Source organism: Arabidopsis lyrata, assembly GCF_000004255.2.
Source record: "Arabidopsis lyrata subsp. lyrata unplaced genomic scaffold ARALYscaffold_4, whole genome shotgun sequence".
Lineage (NCBI taxonomy): Eukaryota > Viridiplantae > Streptophyta > Magnoliopsida > Brassicales > Brassicaceae > Arabidopsis > Arabidopsis lyrata.
The window spans coordinates 4722154-4742705 of NW_003302552.1; the positions used below are offsets into that span (position 1 = coordinate 4722154).

The 20552-nt window shown below is 36.2% G+C and overlaps 2 protein-coding genes across 3 annotated transcripts; both read right to left on the reverse strand.

Moving 5' to 3' along the window:
- Positions 1-10437: 10437 nt before the first annotated feature.
- LOC9316764 (axoneme-associated protein mst101(2)) lies at positions 10438-12666 on the reverse strand. 2 transcript variants are annotated; one of them, XM_021028531.1, is made up of 4 exons: positions 12412-12666; positions 11896-12306; positions 11306-11567; positions 10438-11110 (listed from the first exon to the last, which is right to left on the reverse strand). In XM_021028531.1, exons 2-4 carry the CDS (start codon positions 12205-12207, stop codon positions 10731-10733), a joined length of 954 nt encoding a protein of 317 aa, XP_020884190.1. In that variant the 5' UTR covers positions 12208-12306; positions 12412-12666; the 3' UTR covers positions 10438-10730. The 2 variants fall into 2 exon arrangements, with proteins under 2 accessions (XP_020884190.1, XP_002880697.1); XM_002880651.2 differs by having other exon boundaries at positions 11896-12666.
- A 1206-nt stretch (positions 12667-13872) lies between these two features.
- On the reverse strand, positions 13873-15588 carry LOC9316765 (molybdate transporter 1). Its single transcript, XM_021027072.1, has one exon. It carries the CDS (start codon positions 15404-15406, stop codon positions 14036-14038), a length of 1371 nt encoding a protein of 456 aa, XP_020882731.1. The 5' UTR covers positions 15407-15588; the 3' UTR covers positions 13873-14035.
- Between the last annotated feature and the right edge of the window lie 4964 nt (positions 15589-20552).

The window sequence follows — 20552 nt, forward strand, 5'->3', positions numbered from 1 at the left end:
AGTTGTTGTCTTGCTTGAGTCTAATGAGTTCTCAGACTTCAACGTTTCACCAGGGAGATACCCAGCTTCACCACTCTTGGTCAAAGTAGTTTGAAGGTGATCTTCATCAGCAAGCTCTTCTAGCAGTTCATTAGCTAGTCGATCCATTTCCTCAACCAAGAAGGTTTGTCCTTCTATTGTTGGTTTCTTCATAGCATCATTGATGTCAAACTTCATATTGACATCTTTTCCAAGATTAAGATCAATCTTCCCTTTCTTAACATCTATGACTGCTCCGGCTGTAGCTAAGAAGGGCCTTCATGAGATTAAAGGATCTTTTGGTTCTTCATCCATTTCTAGCACTATGAAGTCTATGGGGACTTCAACATTTCCAATCTTAATAGGAAAATCTTCCAATAACCCATGAGGTAGTCTAACAGACCTATCAGCCAGGATCAAGGAGATGTTGCAAGATTTATACTTGCTGAAACCTAGTCTCTTGCCCACAGAGAGAGGCATGAGACTCACAGATGCACCTAGATCACAGAGGAATTTGCTGAAGGTTAAAGGACCTAGAGTGCAAGGCAAAGTAAAAGAACCAGGATCTCCCAATTTCTTAGGTATGATCTTCTTCTGGATGATTGCACTACACTCGTGACTTAACACCACCATTCTTTGGACTTCTCTGATCCTCTCGATAATCATATTCTTCACGTATTTGTGGGAGTCTAGTATTAGCGCAAGACAGTCAACAAGAGGCATGGTGACTTCAAGATCTTTGAGTTGTTTTTCTAGGAGAGCCTTGTAATTCTGTATCAGAACTTTCTTAAACCGACCAGGAAATGGGAGTGAAGGCTTGTAAGGTGGGGGAACAAAGATATTTTTCTTGGTTTTGGTAGCAGCTGGTTTTTCAACAGATTGAGATGCTGTAGGAGTTGGTGATCGAGTAGATGGATCGAGTATAGGCTCCTCTGGTGATCGAGTAGGTGGATCTGGTATGGGCTCCTCTATTGCCTTTTCAGCTGAATCTTCATTATGACAGAAATCCTCCTCATCTTGAAACACACTGTCCTCAGTGATTGAGTTATGGGCGTGTCGAGTCGGCAGCTCTCGATCATGGCAGATAGTGATGGCGATAGCAGTGGCATACTCTTTGGGGTTCTGAATTGACTTCCCTGGAAGTCCTGTAATCTTGGGAGCAGAGGTTAACCCAGTTTGGCCTTCCATGTATCTGACCTTTGAGGTCAGTGCCTCTACCTTGATGTTGAGATCGTTATAACTGCAGTCTATCTTGTTGTTCATTTCGGCCATCTTCTTTGCGATCTCCATTGAGCCTGTTGCTTGTCCTTGAAGAAGCTGTTAGAGCATTTGCTTCACGTCTGATTCAGGAGCGCTAGAGGTTTTTTGTTGCTGTGGTAGAAACCCAAGTGGTGGATGATGTGGTTGATAACCTCCCTGAAACTGTTGCTTAGGAACAAACCCATGTCCTTGGTTGTATGGCACGAATGGTTTGGGTTAGGTCTGCTGTTGTGGAGGGTAGACTTGATCCTGCGGGTTTACAACATTGGTACTCCTGTAAGAAAGATTGGGATTGTTCTGCTTGAAGTTATTGTAGCCCTTGTTGTAGCCTCCTTGGTTGTGCACATAGCTTACTTCTTCTGACTGGAGAGTCTCCCCATCTTGGACTTGGAACGTCTCATCTTCACAGAGAAAATGGACTTGCTTATGTTGCACAAGAAGTAGTTTGTCCAGCTTGTCATTCATGGCCTTCATGTCTCTCGAGTGCTTCTCCTCTAATTCGGAACTCCCTCTGATGGAGCTGTCATAGTCCTCATTATAGTTGCCATCGGATTGAGCCAAGTTCTCTACCAGCTCCCATCCTTCTTCAACTTCCTTGTTCAGGAAATTCCCGTTTGATGTTGTATCCAGGAGCATCCGGATCTTAGGGAGAACTCCTCTATGGAGAGTACTCAGGAGTGAGGCTTTGGAGAAACCATGGTGAGGACATTGAGTCTGATATCCCTTGAAGCGCTCCCATGCTTCACAGAAAGTCTCAGCATTCTTCTGGGTGAAGCCGGAAATCTCATTTCGGAGTCTGGCAGTCCTGGAGTTGGAGAAGAATTTGGCCAGGAAGGCTTTCTTGCAATCAGTCCAAAATGTCATGGAGCCTTGAGGAATCGATTTTTCCCACTGGTGGGCTTTGTCTCCAAGAGAAAATGGAAACAAATGCAACTTGTAGCCATCCTCACTGACTCCATTGATCTTTGTTAGGCTGCAGAGCCAATCAAACTCGTCCTGATGATCGAGTGGATCCTCCATGGGGAGGCCGTGAAATTTGTTGCCCTGAACCATGGCAATGAGACCACTCTTGATCTCAAAGTTGTTGTTCTGCACTGGTGGAGGCACAATGCCATTGCGCTGATTGTGATTGCGTGGAGCATCGCCTGCACCAATGTTGGTTGGCAAATCTGGGTTTGATCGTCGGCCATAACGTCTGTGCCTATTTGTCCCCTTAACTCACGAGCAATATGGTCGATGTTTTCGTTGAAAAGGAGATTGTGATGTCCTTTAGATCGAGTATGCATGCAACAGGTATCAGCTCAGCTTGAGCAGAGTAATCAGAGATAGTACCTGAAACACAAAAACAGAGAGAAAGACACAGAGTTAGTAACCTTGTAAAAAAAACGAACTTGATCTTAACGTTTCCAAAAATCTCAATTATATCAAAGAAAACACCCAAATGGCAACTGCGCCAAATTGATAATAGGCTTTTACGATCAATTAATCCTAAAACACTATCGTGTCGTTGTAGTATTTTAGGTGTCAATCCAATCAGGTGTGATGCAAACAAATGAGATATGATCAGAAAGCACTAAGTCAAGCCAAGCAGAAAGTGGTTGTTTTTCTAACAGACCTAATGATTGATGCAGAAAACAGTAAATTTGCAGAAATGGACTGCTATACTCGATCACACAGTCTCACTGCCAGAAGGGAGGGTGTGATCGAGTAAACCAGTGGTCACAGAGTAAAATTGTTAAAAACTTAAACAGCAGGTAACAAAACAAAAGCAAGTAAGTAGACAGATAAATCAATTGGATAAGAAACTCCTAAGGATGGGGTAATCGAATAGTGTGGACTCCATAATCAATTCAGATGGTTAACAATTCTCAATGAAGCTATCCCTAGACAACAGGTTCAACAACAGATTTATTCACTCCCATGCAACAAATCCTCAAGCAAAGCTAGCCCAGACTAATTCCCATTAACGGAATCTAACTATGCAGGCAATAAGAACCGACTGTTAAAGTCAATAACCGCTCTAAACGACCAATCCCTTTGGATAGAGACGATTATCACTGGAATTAGTAGATCAAGCATTCCATCGAACACCTTCTGGGTGCGGGAATGCTTTTGATCGAATTCCAGTTGATCAGAAAGGAATAAGCAGTAAACACAACTAATCATGAAGGGATTCAATAAAACTGCACTTAACCATCAGAATCGACTAAGGGTCTCACATCTACTCTATCCCATCCTCAGAAATTTTAGTCACTACTCAGATAACATGTTCAAAGACATAGAAACGATTGATGATTTCATAACTTCAAAGATTAAAGGAAATTGAAACAGAAATGAACAAGGAAATGAAAGCAAAATCTCAATAACTTAGAAGAAACGAAAATACAAAGTTGCAGAAACAAAAGCGGCTACTGAATTCAGAAAACGATACTAGGTTGCGAGTCTAAAAACGTGAATGTCTCAAGGGAAACCCTTAGAGACTTATTTATAACAAAAAAGGCAAAGATAAGTAAGTGGGCTTCGAGTCCGCTTAACAGGCCCATGGACAATGGAGGTCGAGTATATGGGCTCAAAGTGGGCTTCATGGTCGAGCGTGAATCAAAGCCGCGATCAAGTGGTTCCTTCTCTCCTCTTCTCTTTCCTATGCTCAAGTTGTCTGGTTGAGTGCGGATTGATCAGAGGGTCGAGGTGGTGATCGAGTAGAATGGTTGATGGCATGATCTGGACTGCTTCTTCTCTCTTGTGATCGAGTAGGTTGGTAGACTGGCAGGATGGACTGTCTTCTCTTCTCTGTGATCGAGTATAAGGGTAGTCTGTCAGGATGGACTGCCCTATGATCGAGTATAAGGGTAGTCTGTCAGGATGGACTGCCCTGTGATCGAGTATAAGGGTAGTTTGGATGGACTGCTGAGCTGACTGCTTCCCTCTCTGCTACTGGTGATCAAGTAGAACAGTCCTGATGGTCTGCCGAGCTGACTGCTTCCCTCTCTGCTACTGGTGATCGAGTAGAATGGTCTAAATGTGACTTTCAGCTCTGTTTTTCCTCTTTCTGAACACCAATAGCTCCGAAGCACCTGACACAACTCCAGAATACAAAATGCATGCAAGACTAATGCTAGACACACCTAATTAACATGCAAAATGTACAAAATGATAATGAATGCTATGAAAGATGAAAGAAACTAGACTCAAAATGGTGATAAAAGGATGTGTAAAACATGGAAATTATAGACATATCATTAATGTATTTTTCTTATATAAATTATGTCTTAATTAAATATATTATTTTTGAATTAGGAAAGTTTCCTAATTTATTTGGAAGCTAACGTTATGAGACTAACAATTATATTTTCTTTTAATATTATATTACAATAATTAAATTTTACATCATATAATTTACATATGTCATGTTTCAAAAGTTTACATTTCTATTATTACTACCACGTTTTCCCGGTTTAGTTTCATTTTGGTTTTTCAAAATTTGATGTTTTCGTTATATATATATAAAAAAACTAAAGTTGAATTCTCTATGTTTCTTGGATCCATAGGATTACCATCCTTCAAGGGTATTCAATGTTGTATACCAACCTTTTGCGCTTGGAACAATCATGATTTTCGCATACCGGGAATCAAAAATTAATACACGAAAACGTAACATGATTGGTTACATGCTATCCAAAATATCAACATTCTTGCTCATCACCAAGTTTCGTTAGCTCAACTGGAAAAGACCCTAGGAGAAGCTTAGAGGTCGTCGGTTCGAGTGACACTTGGGACGAAACTAATATTACATGATGTGGTTTCGGGCCTGGGGGAATTACGGGATTTTGTCCAGAACCTCCTGGTATTCAAAAAAAAAAACATTCTTGCTCATCGTTGTATGTCCAAGTCTAGTCTTATATAAATCTTCAGAAACCGGATTCTAATTGTTGACTCAAAAAAACTTGAAACAGTTGGATTTGGCAACAAAAGGACACGGTGGGATCATACCGTACATTGGTATATGCGCAATTGTTGCTTTATTTGGACGAGCGGATGCTACTGTACGAGGAGGAATGATTGGAGACTTATCGCTGATGTGCCCTAAACTCATCCTGGTTTTATACATTTTACAAATTAGAGATATCGGTTTAGTTATATATCTAATTTTTTAAGATTGTTCACATCTATGTTGTCAAGCAAGATATACATATATTTGTAAAGATATAAGCCCATTTTATTATGATATTTTTGATATGATAATATTATCTTTATAACACAGTCCTCGTCAACAATTACAAAAAAAAAATAATAATACAAACAATTACAAAAAAAAAAAAACAGTCACTTGCCATCTTTCATATAATTTTCATCGCAATCGGTTAGATTTGGCAAACAAACACGCAAAACTTTAGTTTCTGAAGAAGCTTTGCATGGTTAAAAAGATAATTCAAAAACAGAGAATTCAAATTAATCAAACGATTATAATATATAGAACCCTATATATAATTTTTTTTTATAAATATCTTATTGCTTCTCTTGTTCTTCTTCTTCAATATATAATTCTTTTCACCTTTTTTTTTATTGAGAGAAACGTGACTGCTGATGAGAAGCACGACTCTTTATTGTTCTCTCAGCTCGAATCTGTCGATTTCAAACTCGTATCGCCACACTATTGCCGAAATCTCAAGCATCTCGCAATCTCCTATTTCAAATCTTCATCTGCAAATTCTCCGATCGAATCTTTGCATATGTTCGCCTCTCTCGCAATCTCATGTTCCATTATCAGTTTTATATAGCTATTTATACTAAAACGCTACTTTAGAATTTAAAAACTTTTATATTTCCCTTTTTGCTACTAATTAAGTGGATTTTTCCTTTTGTTTTAAATTAAATTTTCTTCGACCATTGTAACTTAATTTTCGTTGTGTTGTTAGTTGAATATATTTATTTGTTGGTTAGTCATATTGTGTCTCATCTTATAAAATAAATAAATAAGTAGTAGAGAGTTGACTAGATCATCTATATGTGTAGAGTGTTTAAGAATTAGATTAAAATATTCTAAATTTGGTCTCATTGTCATATAATCAGATTAAGTGTACGAGTATTTTTCTTAGAAAACAGATTGATTTTTTTTTATTATTATAAGATAACATACTAAAAAATCAGTAGTTAAATTTTTTTTTCTTTTTGGATCAACTGTAAGTAGCTAATATGTTTGAAATTTTATATTTTAGTGATATGATATAAAAGTATATGGACGTTTACACAGTATCACTAACTTGATTGAGAACTAATGTGGTACCAAAGAAAAAAATAAAGACATTTAGACCAATGTAATCAACTGGAATTAGTTAATATGTTCGAAATTTGATATTTTAGTGATAGGATATTAGAGTATTCAAACGTTTAAAGTAGCACTAATTCGATTTAGAACCAATATAACACCAACAAGAAGACAATGAAAATAGTTTGACCAATTTGATATGGCTTGAAGGAGGAAGACAATTACATATGTACAAACATGTGTGTCATGCTCATTACATTCAAAAGCAAATATTAGTGTCATTTTTATCCAACCATAAATCATATTATTTCGATTCCGGTTATCATCGATATGTAATGAAACTGTAATATCCAATTCTAATTTTATAATGACTTATTGGAAAATATGATATTTGCCAAAATCATTTATTTAAACCTTTACTATAACAAAAATTACAATTTATTTAAATCAACAATCAGAGACTATTTTAGTGGAGAATTTAAAAATAATTAGGCTTTTAAGTTAAAAATAAATGTTTGTTTCTTTCATAAGAAATCAAGCTTGAAATCCTCAAGCTAATGCATATACTCTCATCATGATATGGTGAGACATAGAGAATTGTCCAATTCTTATGGAGTTCATCCTCACAATGTCGCCACGAGTATAACGTATTCCTTGAGGGACAAGGGTTATCTTGGCCATGTTGACATCATGGCGGTAATCGCTAATGGCAACCGACTTACATAGGACATCTGAGAGTAATTATTAGAGCTCACAAATAGAATTATTTTATATAGTTGCGGCGACGACAATTTTTTTATTATTATGTGAATTAAATATTTACTATTTTTTTTCTCTCAAACGATATAGTCGTTTACTTAATCAATCAAGTGAACTAAATCTTTATTAATATTTTTTTCTCAGCCAAGGGACAAAAACAAATCAGCTGTAATGAGATCAAACGACAAATGACTCAATTGAAGCTAACGACTGAACTTTCCGCCAACGTCTGAACTTTCCGCCAACGTCATGTTGATATCGGGAGACAAATTCTTCTTAGGTGAGTTGCTCAACTTCAAGAGGTTGGGTTTCAACATCCTTAGCGCATATCGTCCCTAAACGGCTTAAGAACTCTTGTACTCCATCGCTCGTACAAGTTTCGTACAAAATGGAATGACTACGTCGATCACCACGGTATTGTTGGAGACAAAAGCTTTTCTACATTTCCATAGGTTCCATAGAATCCATAGAATGACAATCTTGAGTTGATTCGGAAACTGATGGCACTCCAAAACTCCGAGTAAATGCTGAAAGTTCAGTAAAAGGGAATGAGTGGAGAAACCACCAGTTGGGAAGGGAATTTGTGAGGAAGCCCATGTTTGTCTCGCTACTCTGCAATTAAACAATACATGACCGGCTGTATCCTCAGCTGCACGACATGTTCTACAAATACCGCCATATCTCATCCGCATTGTGAAATCACCACTCAATGCTTTCCAAATCAAGTGGAAAACCTTTGGCGCTTGTATAACCTCATAAAACTTAACCCATACCCATTTTCTAGGGGAGATAGACACCATTTTTCACCTTGATGAGTTGGACGAGTCGCCATTTAGATTGATGAGAGATTGGCAAGCTACAACAAAACCAAAGTTGAAACAAAATAATCAATCAAGTCTAAGAAGAGAATTAAAATCATAACACATGATCGAAATTATACTGTAATTTATCAAGTAGAGAAAACCACTACGAAAACAGAGTAGAAAATGAGAAAAGGAACTGAGAAGAGAAGGTGATTTTTTAGATGCAAAAAGATTCGGTTTCATACTATGGAACAAATTTTTTTTGTTGCTGACCCAAGTGACAAGACTATGAGCAATTGTCATCGACATCGTACATGTTGAATTAGAAATGGAGTTTAATATTGGGTCAACCGATTTACATATGACATCTGAGAGCGATTATTGGAGCTCACAAATGGAATTATTTTATATAGTTGCGGCGATGCAATTTTTTATTATTATGTGAATTAAATATTTACAAGTTTTTTTTTTTCAAACGATATAGTCGTTTACTTAATCAATCAAGTGAACTAAATCTATATTGATATTTTTTTCTCAGCCAAGGGAGAAAAACAAATCAGCTGTAACGAGATCAAAAGACAAATGACTCAATTGAAGCTAACGACTGAACTTTCTGCTAACGTCATGTTGATATCGGGAGACGAGGGTTTATTGGGTGAGTTGCTCGACTTCAAGAGGTTGGGTTTCAACATCCTTAGCGCATATCGTCCCAAAACGGCTTAAGAACTCTTGTACTCCATCGCTCGTACAAGATTCGTACAAAATGGAATGACGACGTCTTCTCGGGTTGAGTCCTAAACCTCCGAAGAAGAAGGAAGAAACAACGAAGAGACGGTCTCCGCCTAGAGACTCTTCTCCCGAGCCGAAAAGATATGAGAATCGTTATGATGTTTTTCTTCGTCGAAGTGCGAGTTACCGTGTTTAGGATTAGTTTATGTAAACGTTTTAGTTAAATTATGTTATTCACTCTATTGAGTGTGCTTTGTGTGATAATTAGTTCTCTAGTTATGTGATTTGTTTATGCAAATGTCTTAGTTAAATTATGTTATTCTCTCTATTTTTTTCTTTTCGTCATTATGTTATTCTCTCTATTGAGTGTGTTTTATGTGATAATTAGATTCTCTATTTATGTGATTAGTTTATGAAAACGTTTTAGTTAGATTATGTTATTCACATTAAACTACTGTCTCCGTAAGAGTGGCTACAACATGATTGTTGGCTTATCGCACTAAAAATACTATGGATGATGTGATCAAATCTGCAACCACTAAATGGACATGGGAGATGTTGCTTGGATGAAAGAAAGCAACTAAATATGAAGATGAAGAGACAACGATCTTCAACTCCTCCCTCATCACGATCTCCATCTCCTAAACCCAAAAAAATCAAAAGGAATCGTTTCACTGTTTTTTAAGCTGTAGACAACGTGTTTAGAGTCTTTAAATAAAATTTGGAATGCTGGTAGTGCATGCAACGAGGTAATATTAATTACCTATCTACTTTTTCCGTGTTGTCTATTCAAATACTTCGTTTTGGATTTAGACTCGACTTTGTGATGAGTCTTTTAATAAAAATTTGGAATGATGGTAATGCATGCAACGAGGTAATCTAAATTACCTCTCTACTTGTCCCGTGTTTGTATATTCAAATGCCTCGGCTCGGATTTAGACTTGTCTTTGTGATGAGTCTTTACATAAAAATTTGGAATGATGGTAGTGCATGCAACGAGGTAATCTAAATTGCCTCTTTACTTTTCCCGTGTTGTCTATTCAAATGCCTCGTTCGAATTTAGACTCTTCTTTGTGATGAGTCTTTAAATAAAATTTGGAATGATGGTAGTGCATGCAACGAGGTAATATTAATTACCTCTCTACTTGTCCCGTGTTGTCTATTCAAATGCCTCGGTTCGGATTTAGACTCGTCTTTGTGATGAGTCTTTAAATAAAAATTTGGAATGATGGTAGTGCATGCAACAAGGTAATCTAAATTACCTCTCTACTTGTTCCGTGTTTGTCTATTCAAATGTCTCGGCTCGGATTTAGACTCATCTTTGTGATGAGTCTTTAAATAAAAAATTTGAATGATGATAGTGCATGCAACGAGGTTATCTAAATTGCCTCTTTACTTTTCTCGTGTTGTCTATTCAAATGCCTCAGTTCGGATTTAGACTCATCTTTGTGATGAGTTTGGAACATCTAACCAAAAAACCTTGTACTTGATTTATCAATTCAATATTTGACTATTTACCATCCCTACATAAGAGTGGAAACTAGCAGAAGATTTTTTGACAAGGCATGAATCAAAACACAGGAAACTGAATGAAAACAGAAAAACATAACATCATCAAACCATACATAAGAAGATGATTGAAGACATAATGTACCTAAAAAGGTCTGATATTAAAAAACAAAAGTGTTCAAAAAGAAAAGAAAATTTCCAGAGAGAAGTTTTGTCTTTAGCCTGTTCATTGTAATACGACTAGAAAAAGGATTCAATGTCTTTAACTCTAAGAACCAGACCCTTCAAAAGATTTATTAGGACAGAGACTCATATGAACAATATACGGCGAAATACATGTTCATATTTGCATTTCCATCAAGATCAAAATGGTGGTGGTTCAGGATTTACCGCACAGGCTGTTGGTTATAGTGGTTCTTCTCCTTCTTCTTTGCAGCGGCCAGCTTCTTACGTCTTGCAGCTGCTTCCTCCGCAGCAGCTTTAGCTGCAGCATCCACCTCTTTGCCTGACTTCTTCTTCTTCATGGATGCAAGCTTTTTCAGCCTTTCTTTGACATCAATTGGAGTTTCTTCCTCAGTTGGTTCAGACCCAGCAGCTTCATCTACAGCATCGGCATTGTTGTTTGCTTGCTGCTCTTGAGATTCTTTTACCTCCTTCTGCTTATCCTTCTTTTTCTTCTTTTTCGATGCCTTTGACTCCCCACCTGCTGCATTCTCCTTCTTCTCTCCCTCTCCATTGACATCTTCTTTCTTTTCTTGTTTAGCCTCTGTAAGAGAACATACAATGCATCGGAATCAGCAAAAATGCTAGACAGATCAATACATACTGATTTTCTCAGCAAGATAGTGACACACACAAAACAGTAGAAAAGAGAATAGAGCAATACAGTAGAGCACAATGGCCTGGAACAATCAGTTGCAACTAGTACTATTAAAGAGGTCAAAATTGAAAACAAGTGTACCTTGAGATTCATCTTGGCCATTATTCTCCTTGGGGGCAACACCAAAATCAGCCAACAAAGCCTCAAGCTCAGCAAGTTCCTTCTTTTTCCTCTCTTTCTTGGAAAGTTGCCTCTCTGCCTCTTTAGGAGGCCCAGGAACTTCAGGAGCTTTCTTCACCTCAGGCTCAGGCTCTGGATGAACCTGTACCTCTGTTTCCTGTTCCTGCTCTTCCTCCACATCATCATCACCTTCATCAAGAATATCTTCCTCACTTTCACTTTCCTGACAATCAAACCAAGATAATCCCATCAGAAACCAAGAAAATCACACGCAAGCTAGACAAGAACTAACGCTAAAACAAGTCAGCCTACACAACCAAATGCTACCACAACATAGGTAACACATAAGATAAACTTTGAAGAGGGATAAAGCAACATGAGCAACAATAACAAATCCTCTTCTCTCATACAATAAACACCAAACACAAACTATCTCAGAATTCCCAAGTCACAAAAAGAATCGTTAAACCAATAGACACAGGACCATCATATCTAATCACAACCAATTCACGAATCACAACAAAAACTCATAAATTGTTTAGACTTCTAACCTCAACATGAACGTCTTTCGAATCCGAATGGGAAGGCACAGAAGTGCTCCAACCAGACTGAGGAGGAGCAGTGGTTGCATAATAGTCATCATCATCATCATCATCATCAATATCAGCCCAAGACTTAACTTTCAACGGAGTAGGTGCCCAAAAGACCTGAGGCTCAGGCTCCTTCTCTGGCTCTCGTGACTTAGAAGACCCTTTGCTCTTCCCTGACTTCTTCTTCTTCTTACGAGTATCCAAAGCTGCAAACAAATTGGTACTCTGGATCGTGATCGATCCTTCATCTCTCCTGTTTCCACCTCCAGCCATCTTAACACACGATTCAGCTAAAACCAAGATCGAGATAAACCAAACAAGCTTCGATTTCACCTAGAAATCTCGACAGATAAACAAAAGGAACAAAAACACCTAAAAGATAAAAGCAAAAACAGAGAGGAAATATGAAATCTGGGTTTCGATCGATTTCAACGCAAAATCAAAACTTTATATGAAAAACCTAGACTTTTGACTAACCACTGAATGCCCAGATAAAGAACAGTAACACCCGATGGATGGATGTATAAATTAGGGTTCGAGATGAGAAATCATGAATCAAAATCAGAGACAAGAGAGAAGAAACTGTTGTTGAAGCGATTTATAAGAGGAGGAGGAAGAAGATAGGATTAGGGTTTTGGTTCTTCTTCCCTAATAAGGATGAGGAAATCTGGATGTAGCAGCCGTATAGGTTAGGGCTAAATCGACAAAGGAGATAACGCGAGGAGAGAAGCCATTAAAAAGCTCGTGTCTCTGAATTTATATGGGTTATGTAAATTTACGTTTTGGTACCTAACAATTTATGGTTTGTTGTTTTTGATCAATGTGTTTTTGGATGATACAGTTTAGCCCAACAATTTTGCGGGTTATAAGACTCTATTGGAAATACAAAGGATTTCAATTGGGAAAATAGTAAAATACTTAAAGAAAGTCTCATGCTCTTCAAACTTGGGTTCAAAAGTTGAATAGTTTAGCCAAATTTTTTGCATAAACTAACTTGAAAAGGTTTCACAAAGGTTGCAAGAAATTGACCGAGATAACTTTGCTTAAATCTAAAGAAAGTAACTCGAAAAAAGTCTTGTTAACTTATTTCCCGCTTATTCTCGTTATATTATCTCGTTAATTTATTTCCCGCAAATTTTTAAATAACTTATATGATACATCATTATGTACATAATTTTTAACTTTGCTTAATTTATAGAAAGTAACTCGAAAAAGTCTTGTTAACTTATTTCCCGCGAAATTTCGTTATAGTATCTTGTTAACTTATTTCCCGCGAAAATTTAAATAACTTATATGATACGTATATGTACATAATCTATCCTCATATAGAAAAAGAATATTAACCAAATTAGTCATTTTATACGTATAAGTCGTCCAAGACTTCCCTAAGCTAAATATGCTTCCAAACGATTAAGTTCGTTCCACCCTCCACAAACATATGTTTTCTGAGGCGTCATACGGTGAATCCGTCTAACCGCATGGTCCAAGCGTAATGCTTCTTCACTTGTACCAATTTCGTCGTTACCTATGGTCAATCTCAAGCCATCACTGACTCCACCACACCTTGAGCTTGAGGGGCCATATAGAAGGATCTAGAAGATCACAAGATTAATGACAATATTCATGTATATTGTATATTTATTATTTAGATATTCATATATTTGCATTCATCATAGTTTAGGATACTCTTTTGCTATATAATTCTATGTTACCAAAGATTATGATTATGAGAGTAAATATACAATTATCCATTACAAAATCTCATCACCTTCAATATGGAGGCCTTAAATAGCTGTGTTTTCAGTCTTGAGGCACCAATTATACTAACTGTGACTCAAACAATAGAAGTCGAGCTTTTGTGGTAGTCATATAGTAAAGATGAGAAAATATGTGAAGATGTGAATTGTAAGGAATTATTCTATTAGCTTTTTTGTGAGATAATCAAATATTCATCTTATTAATAAGTAATCACAAACATGGTATACTGATTTATTTGGAATCAATCAGAGTGTAGTTATATGCAGTTCAATGAAGTTTTGAACTTTTTATTGGAAAGCATAGAAGAAAGAAGAGCGAACACTAACTAACACAACAAAGACTTTCAAGCATGTTCATCGGATTGCGAGGGAAGGCTGATCGGCTTGGCTCGCCCGTAGTTCCTCATCCACAAAACCACATACAAAAGAATCCCAGCCACAAAGCCTATGGCAGCATTTGATCCCAAAGAGACCGCTGTGCATATAAGCATCACAAATGCATCTCCCTTTGTGTTCATATCTCTAGCCGCCATTGCAAGCTCTATCCCCGCAAATAAAAGCAATGCCCCGAGCACACCAACCGGAAACTTCTCCAATATACCCACCAATGAACCTCCTAAGACCAACCCTAGCACCAGTTTAGCCACTCCCAACAGTGCCACACACCCACCACTCCTCCCACCAAACTTGTACTGCCCGGCTAACCCACCAGCTCCATGACAAGTAGGCATTGCCCCAAACCAACACCCCACAATATTCATCAGCCCAACAGTCATCGAAACCGATGCAGCCGAGAACTCCTTCTCGGGGAACAGATCATACGACAGCTTACACACAGCCACAACAGAATTAAGAACAGACAAAGGTAACTGCGGGACCGTCCCTTTCAAGAACCCGTTTTTCCATGCTTTTTTGCTAATTCTCACTATCTTCATCTTCGACGGTCCAAACTTGATGCCATGTACAATACTCGGCTTCCTTATAAATGCCAAAACAACACCTAACAAGAATATCAACAGAGCAGATGGCACATTAGCTATAACCTTCCTTATCGAAACCCGTCTTCGTCTTCCTCTTGAACCATCTCCCTCTTCCTCTTCCTCTTCTTCTTCCCCATCTCCATTAACAAGAATTATGAACAGAACACAAACCAAAGCCAAAACCAAACCATCAAGCCCTAACCATGGCCTATCACCAACACTTTTTGACTTTGAAAAATTCTGCTCTTTCCTTATATACTTAACCGCAGACATGGCAAAGGCTAAGCCTTGTGACAACTGAATTCCTCTAACAACCGATAAAGGAATTATATTGAACACAAGCTGCATCAAACCAGATATTCCTAACACGAACAAGATCCCTCCGGTGCAAATTCCAGCAGCCATAATCTCCGGTATACCGAAATCTTCCGCGGTAGACGAAATCGCCACGGCTGCAATCGATTTCATCGGTTGAACCGGCATGGGGACACCGTAAACCGCTCCAGTTATCGCGTTGTATATCCCGGTGAATATCAGTGTTGTGCCTAAATCCAAATCCTTGGCCAGAGTTAAAGCGAGGACGATTGGTATGTAAGTACCAAGATCACCCATTGCACCGTTTATTTCGGCTAGCTTCGACCGGAAAACAAGATTCGTCTTCAGTTTATGGAACATTCCGGTGAACCGAGAACGTTTCGGGGTTTGGTGTTGACCACTCTGAGACTGAGACTCCATTGTTTGTGTTTTGAGTTTTGTATCGAAACAGAGCAATAAGCGTATCTCTTTATATATCAAAACATCAAAGCGTTGACAATAAAACAAAACCTCGACGGTGACAGTATCTGATTCTTTATTGTGTGTTAGAAAAAATTTGCCTTAATTTATCAAAATTATCCTTGATATGCTTAGGATTTATTTATCGTCAACTAATTTTTGTAAGAATTTAATACTGGCACATATTTTTATATCTTCAGTTAAGACCTGAAGTTGCAGGTGATTTATATAAATCTAAGCAATATAAATTATACATTTGTGGATATAACAAAAGTCAACTCAATATACAATAAAAGCTTTGTATTTATTATTGAGTATTTGAACCGGCATGGAAAATGTCACTATCAAAAAACAAAAATGTTATTTTAATGTTACTTCTATTTCACAAAAAAATATTGTTTTAAAGTTTTATTTTTGTTTCACAAAAATATCGTTTAGTATTTTTAGTATTATTTGTAAGACTGAATGTCATTTTTATCCATATTATTTCATTTTATTAATTGAGAAGAGAAATTTATTTAGTATATTTATAAAAGGTATAATAGAGATTTATATTTTTTTTCTTTCTTATTTGTATAAAACATGTCAAATGACATTTTTTGTGAAACAGAGGAAGTATAATCTTTGCATGTCTTGTTTCTTTAGAGTTCATATTTTTTCAAAATGACACTATTAGATCAAAATTCTATAGGTGGACTACAATTCGTAGTCGCGAGAGTTTCTATTTGAAATATTATTTATTAAAATTTCACAAATTTGATGGTGATGATGATGAGTTAGATTGTGTATTACTTTTGATTTCGCTAGATTGCTTACATTATATGTATAAAAAAGGATTACATTTTGACCAAAAAAAAAAGGATTACATCATAAAGCCATAAATAATCTTTAACAAAGCAATTCCGTAAGACATAATTCTTCCACACACAACACCGAAAATCATCAAGTTTTACTTATAAAGATTAAAAGATTAATGTACCAATTGTTTGTGATATAACTGGATTGAGTGTTGAGATAACTAAAGGAATGCATCAAATTAATATAAGGAAGATAATTGATAAGCCCGACCCCATTATCTTGTGCCTTGTGATTTTGAACGTTGAGTTTGGACTCTACACTTTGGAGGCATTCACTTCTCACTACTATTCTCCTTTCGTACATATCTTCATTTCGTTTCTTTTTCCTTTTTCTCTCTTCGTTCTGTGCTTGTATACACACGATATATTATGTTTGGAAATTTACTTCATAAATTAAATACTTTTTTAGTATATGTACATTAAAAATGCATAATATAATGTAGCTTGATGAGACTGAGAGGTTTAAAATGCACACAATATGTTATGCTATGGTGATGAGGATCGGATCTTGAATTTGACGACAAAGATAATGCATGAATGATCTCATCTTACATTGTAAAGAAGCTAATGGAGGAATAATGGAGAATCTTGTCTTGTTAGACGAGAGGTCAATAGAAGTTGAGGAATTTGGACCGTTGAGTTTGGATGCTTTCACTTCTCATTAAAATTCTCCTACCTTTAATACTTGTTTTTGTTTCAAAAAAGGAGTGTCAGGTACATGGTGTATATAGCATGTATTGTGTTATATGTCGTGTAGCTGACAATTTTTTTCCTTTTTTTTTTTTGTTTTCCCATCTGTTTCAGTAATGTTCAAAATACTCGCGATATGCTATCTTTGATTTTTTTTATATAATATAGTATTTGTAGTATATATACATTCATATTTATAAAATAAAATTATTTGGAATCATTTATTATTACTCAGTCTCCGGACTATCATCAGACTTTCTCCAATTTTCAAGTCAAATTTGGTTTGACTCGAGTTTATTTATCTAATTTATTTTTAAGTTTTCTCACTTTCGATTCTAAAGTAAATTGTTTAGCCCGAATTTCTACAACAAGATTTGTTTATGTATAATATGTAACCTCATTTTCTTTAGACGGGAAACTAGACAAAGTGTCTTGTTTAAATATAATATTTAGTTGAAAAAAAGCATATGTACACGAAATATCGCATTAAAAATCCTGAATATTAAAGTACTGCCAGCTTTGAAAAAAGCAACAAATTTTTAATCCTTTTTTTATAACTAAGAGGTTCTAGGTCTAGGTCCGTACATCATTTCAAGACAGGAATCAGAATATTTTATATGGTCCCCTCCCAAACGTCACTCGAACCGGCAGATCTCTACGCTTTGCACGAGAGTCTTTACCAATTAAGCTATTGGCACTTGGTAAAGTTTTAATTTAACCTTTCAAACACCAATCTTCCAAATTTTGAATTTACTAGCAAAAACAAGTTAACAACGTTATGTTAGATTTAAATCTTTTCTAAGTTAAATAATGAATTTTAATTGTTGTGAAAATCTGAATGCATTTACTTAATTGTATGATACATTTCAAAATCCAAAAAAGTTTGAAATCCAAGTAAAACCATGTGTTAGTATGGATCACATATGTAAAATAAATCATACAAACCAAGACATTATAGGAGGTCATTAATTTGTATATTTCAATTCATTTGAGTATCCAAGAAAAAAAGAAGTGTTATTGGATCACTTATTTAAAATGTTTGACAAACTCTTGTGTTATTTGTTTGTTGATTTTTTCCGTTTGAATAAATGTAAAATTGTATTTAACCAACAAAACCTTTTTACAATGAATGCAGCATCTATTTGCTACTGAGTTACAATAGAGAGTTTTCAAAATGAAGCTGGAGATGTTCTTGGTTACGTCTAAGATATTCTTGTATCTCTAATTGAACTAAGTTGGTTGAAGACATTCTTATCAATGAGATTGATAAGTCGGGTTTGTGGTGAATGGATATCTACATGTCTCCTAGCGTTCCTCTCACGTCAAATATGGTGTAAAGTCACTTGAAAGACATACCGAAGGAGAAATAAATTGAGCCTAGCAGGCTAGAAGAGTAAAGCGTTGTGACTAGTTGACTCCAATTCGTCTAAGTTAAAGATCTCCTAGATTTCGGACGAGTGCCGCCAGGAGAAAAAGGAGATTGTTTCTTGTCTCTTTTATGTTACCACAAATAATACAATCCACCCGTTATCCCGGATTCCAATATATTTCATGCGATCTCCTATATTCGTTTGATCATTATAGCTAAATACTAATAAGAATAAATTTGATACTATCTGTCTAATGATTTTACATTGAATTTCAACAAAAGGTTTGATTTGACTTTGACTTTTAACAAATTGAGATGTGCTTTCAAGTTAAAAATATAAACACTCAAAGGTGAATGTAACATTTGGTTTTAAAAAATGAAGGTTATTACTCTAACGGGTTAGTTTATCAGTTCACCAAGTCTACAAATTAAAACATTATTTCATAAAGTCAACGATAAAAAACAAAGTTTGAACAACAACAAAACCCCCAAGGGAAATATGAAGAATTTAAAGAAAAGATGATAATGCCTCAATACTACAACTTAGAGTGTCAAACATACTCCATAAAACCAAAGAAAAGACGTCCCGGAAGATGACACCCAACAAGCTCCTAAACAACCGAACCCGCCCTCGTGCATTCTGGCCAGAATAAGGGCTGATTCATTAGTGAGATATTAAGAGGAAAAACAAAAAAGTGATGGTGAGAGGAAGTCGAACACCTTATCTAAAGAACACTGTTGCAGTCCTTATTCTTTGGGCTTGGAGCTTTTACATCTTCGGGCCCGGTTCTACCTACTAGATATATAGAAATGTGAGTAAAAAAACTCAATAAGAGAATTCAGATAACCAAACTCAACACATCCGCATTCATATCCCTAATGGTGACGTAATTGCAGCGGTGAGTAATGCTAGTGGTATCCCTAATGGTTGAGGTGGTAAAGATGTGAAGATTCATGGAGGATGAGAAACCCTTAGAGATTAACAATAGATTCGATGAAAAGTATATTCTAATAACTATGCAAATTAAAAATAGAGATAGAAATTATATGTTGCGACTTGTTTAGTCACCAATTGTTTTGGTTGCTTTGTGCATATTCATCGATATAGTTCCTCGTTTAGAAATATCTCGATGATCTTAGAGGAAATATCGCATTTAGTTCTTAGGTAAAAAGATTTTGATTTTTAGGGGATGGAGTATATTAATACAAAGTTCAAATTTGATGTGCTAGTAGCTACAATTCATGATGGAAACTTTTAGGTCACCATTTGTTTGTCCATGTCTTCCGATCAACTCTTTAATTAACTGTGACTAAGTTATTCAAGAAAACCCATGAAAAAAAAAAAAAACGTAGTCCATCAGTTGACCTCAACTTAATATATCTCATATTCGGAGTCACTCGATCTATTCCCACGACCACCACTTTGTCGTTGTACATCCAACAATCTCATGCCTTGTTTCTTTGCTTTATTCTTTTTTTTTTCAATATAACTGTAAATATCATATAAAATGAAAAGTTTAGGAAATATACAAGATAGAACCTAAGGTTTTTGAGACCTTGCCAAAAAAAGATAAAAACAAGGCAACAAATAATTAAGATAACACAAGAGTGAAATCATCTAATCCAAAGTTGCATTAAGTTTCCGAAATGCTTTCTTTGTCTGTGAGCCGAAATTATGTTTCTGATCTCTTTATCAATCATTTTGAAAATGGTTTGGTGAGCCAAAACAATGTTGTTGTGGAGAACATTCTTTGCTTTATTCATTCCTCGGTCATTCCTTTACCATGATCCATTTTTCCTCGAAACAAACTGACCTGATGTTCTTACCGCATAACATTGGTGTTACAAATAGCCTCCCTCAGTAACACCCACCAAACCACTTACAAAAAAATAGCTAAATAACTTAACTTAATTTTTGTAGACCAAGATTGAGATTACGAGCATAGTGCTTTAATGTCCTCTAGGAAATTTGTATCATAGTTAGACTGAGTTCTACACAATTTTTTTAAAAAACGTTGTCTTTCTTAATCATTTCCCACTGTCTTGCTCTCAGTAATGTATTGTAGTTCAGTTATGTGTCTACAACAAATTCATAAAGCCAAAACCAAACTGGCTTTCTCTTGCAGTTGCAGACAAGATTGACAAATAATTGTAATGACCAACTGCTGAATCCGAAGATGCTGCTATTCTA

What these genes read in the sequence shown, in the direction of transcription:
- LOC9316764 (XM_021028531.1), bottom strand. Translation starts at nt 12,207, where the DNA reads ATGGCTGGAGGTGGAAACAGGAGAGATGAAGGATCGATCACGATCCAG. An exon ending in CGAAAGACGTTCATGTTGAG is followed by an intron (nt 11,568 to 11,895) that starts GTTAGAAGTCTA and finishes TTTGATTGTCAG; the next exon opens with GAAAGTGAAAGTGAGGAAGA. An exon ending in TGGCCAAGATGAATCTCAAG is followed by an intron (nt 11,111 to 11,305) that starts GTACACTTGTTT and finishes GTTCTCTTACAG; the next exon opens with AGGCTAAACAAGAAAAGAAA.
- LOC9316765 (XM_021027072.1), bottom strand. Translation starts at nt 15,406, where the DNA reads ATGGAGTCTCAGTCTCAGAGTGGTCAACACCAAACCCCGAAACGTTCT.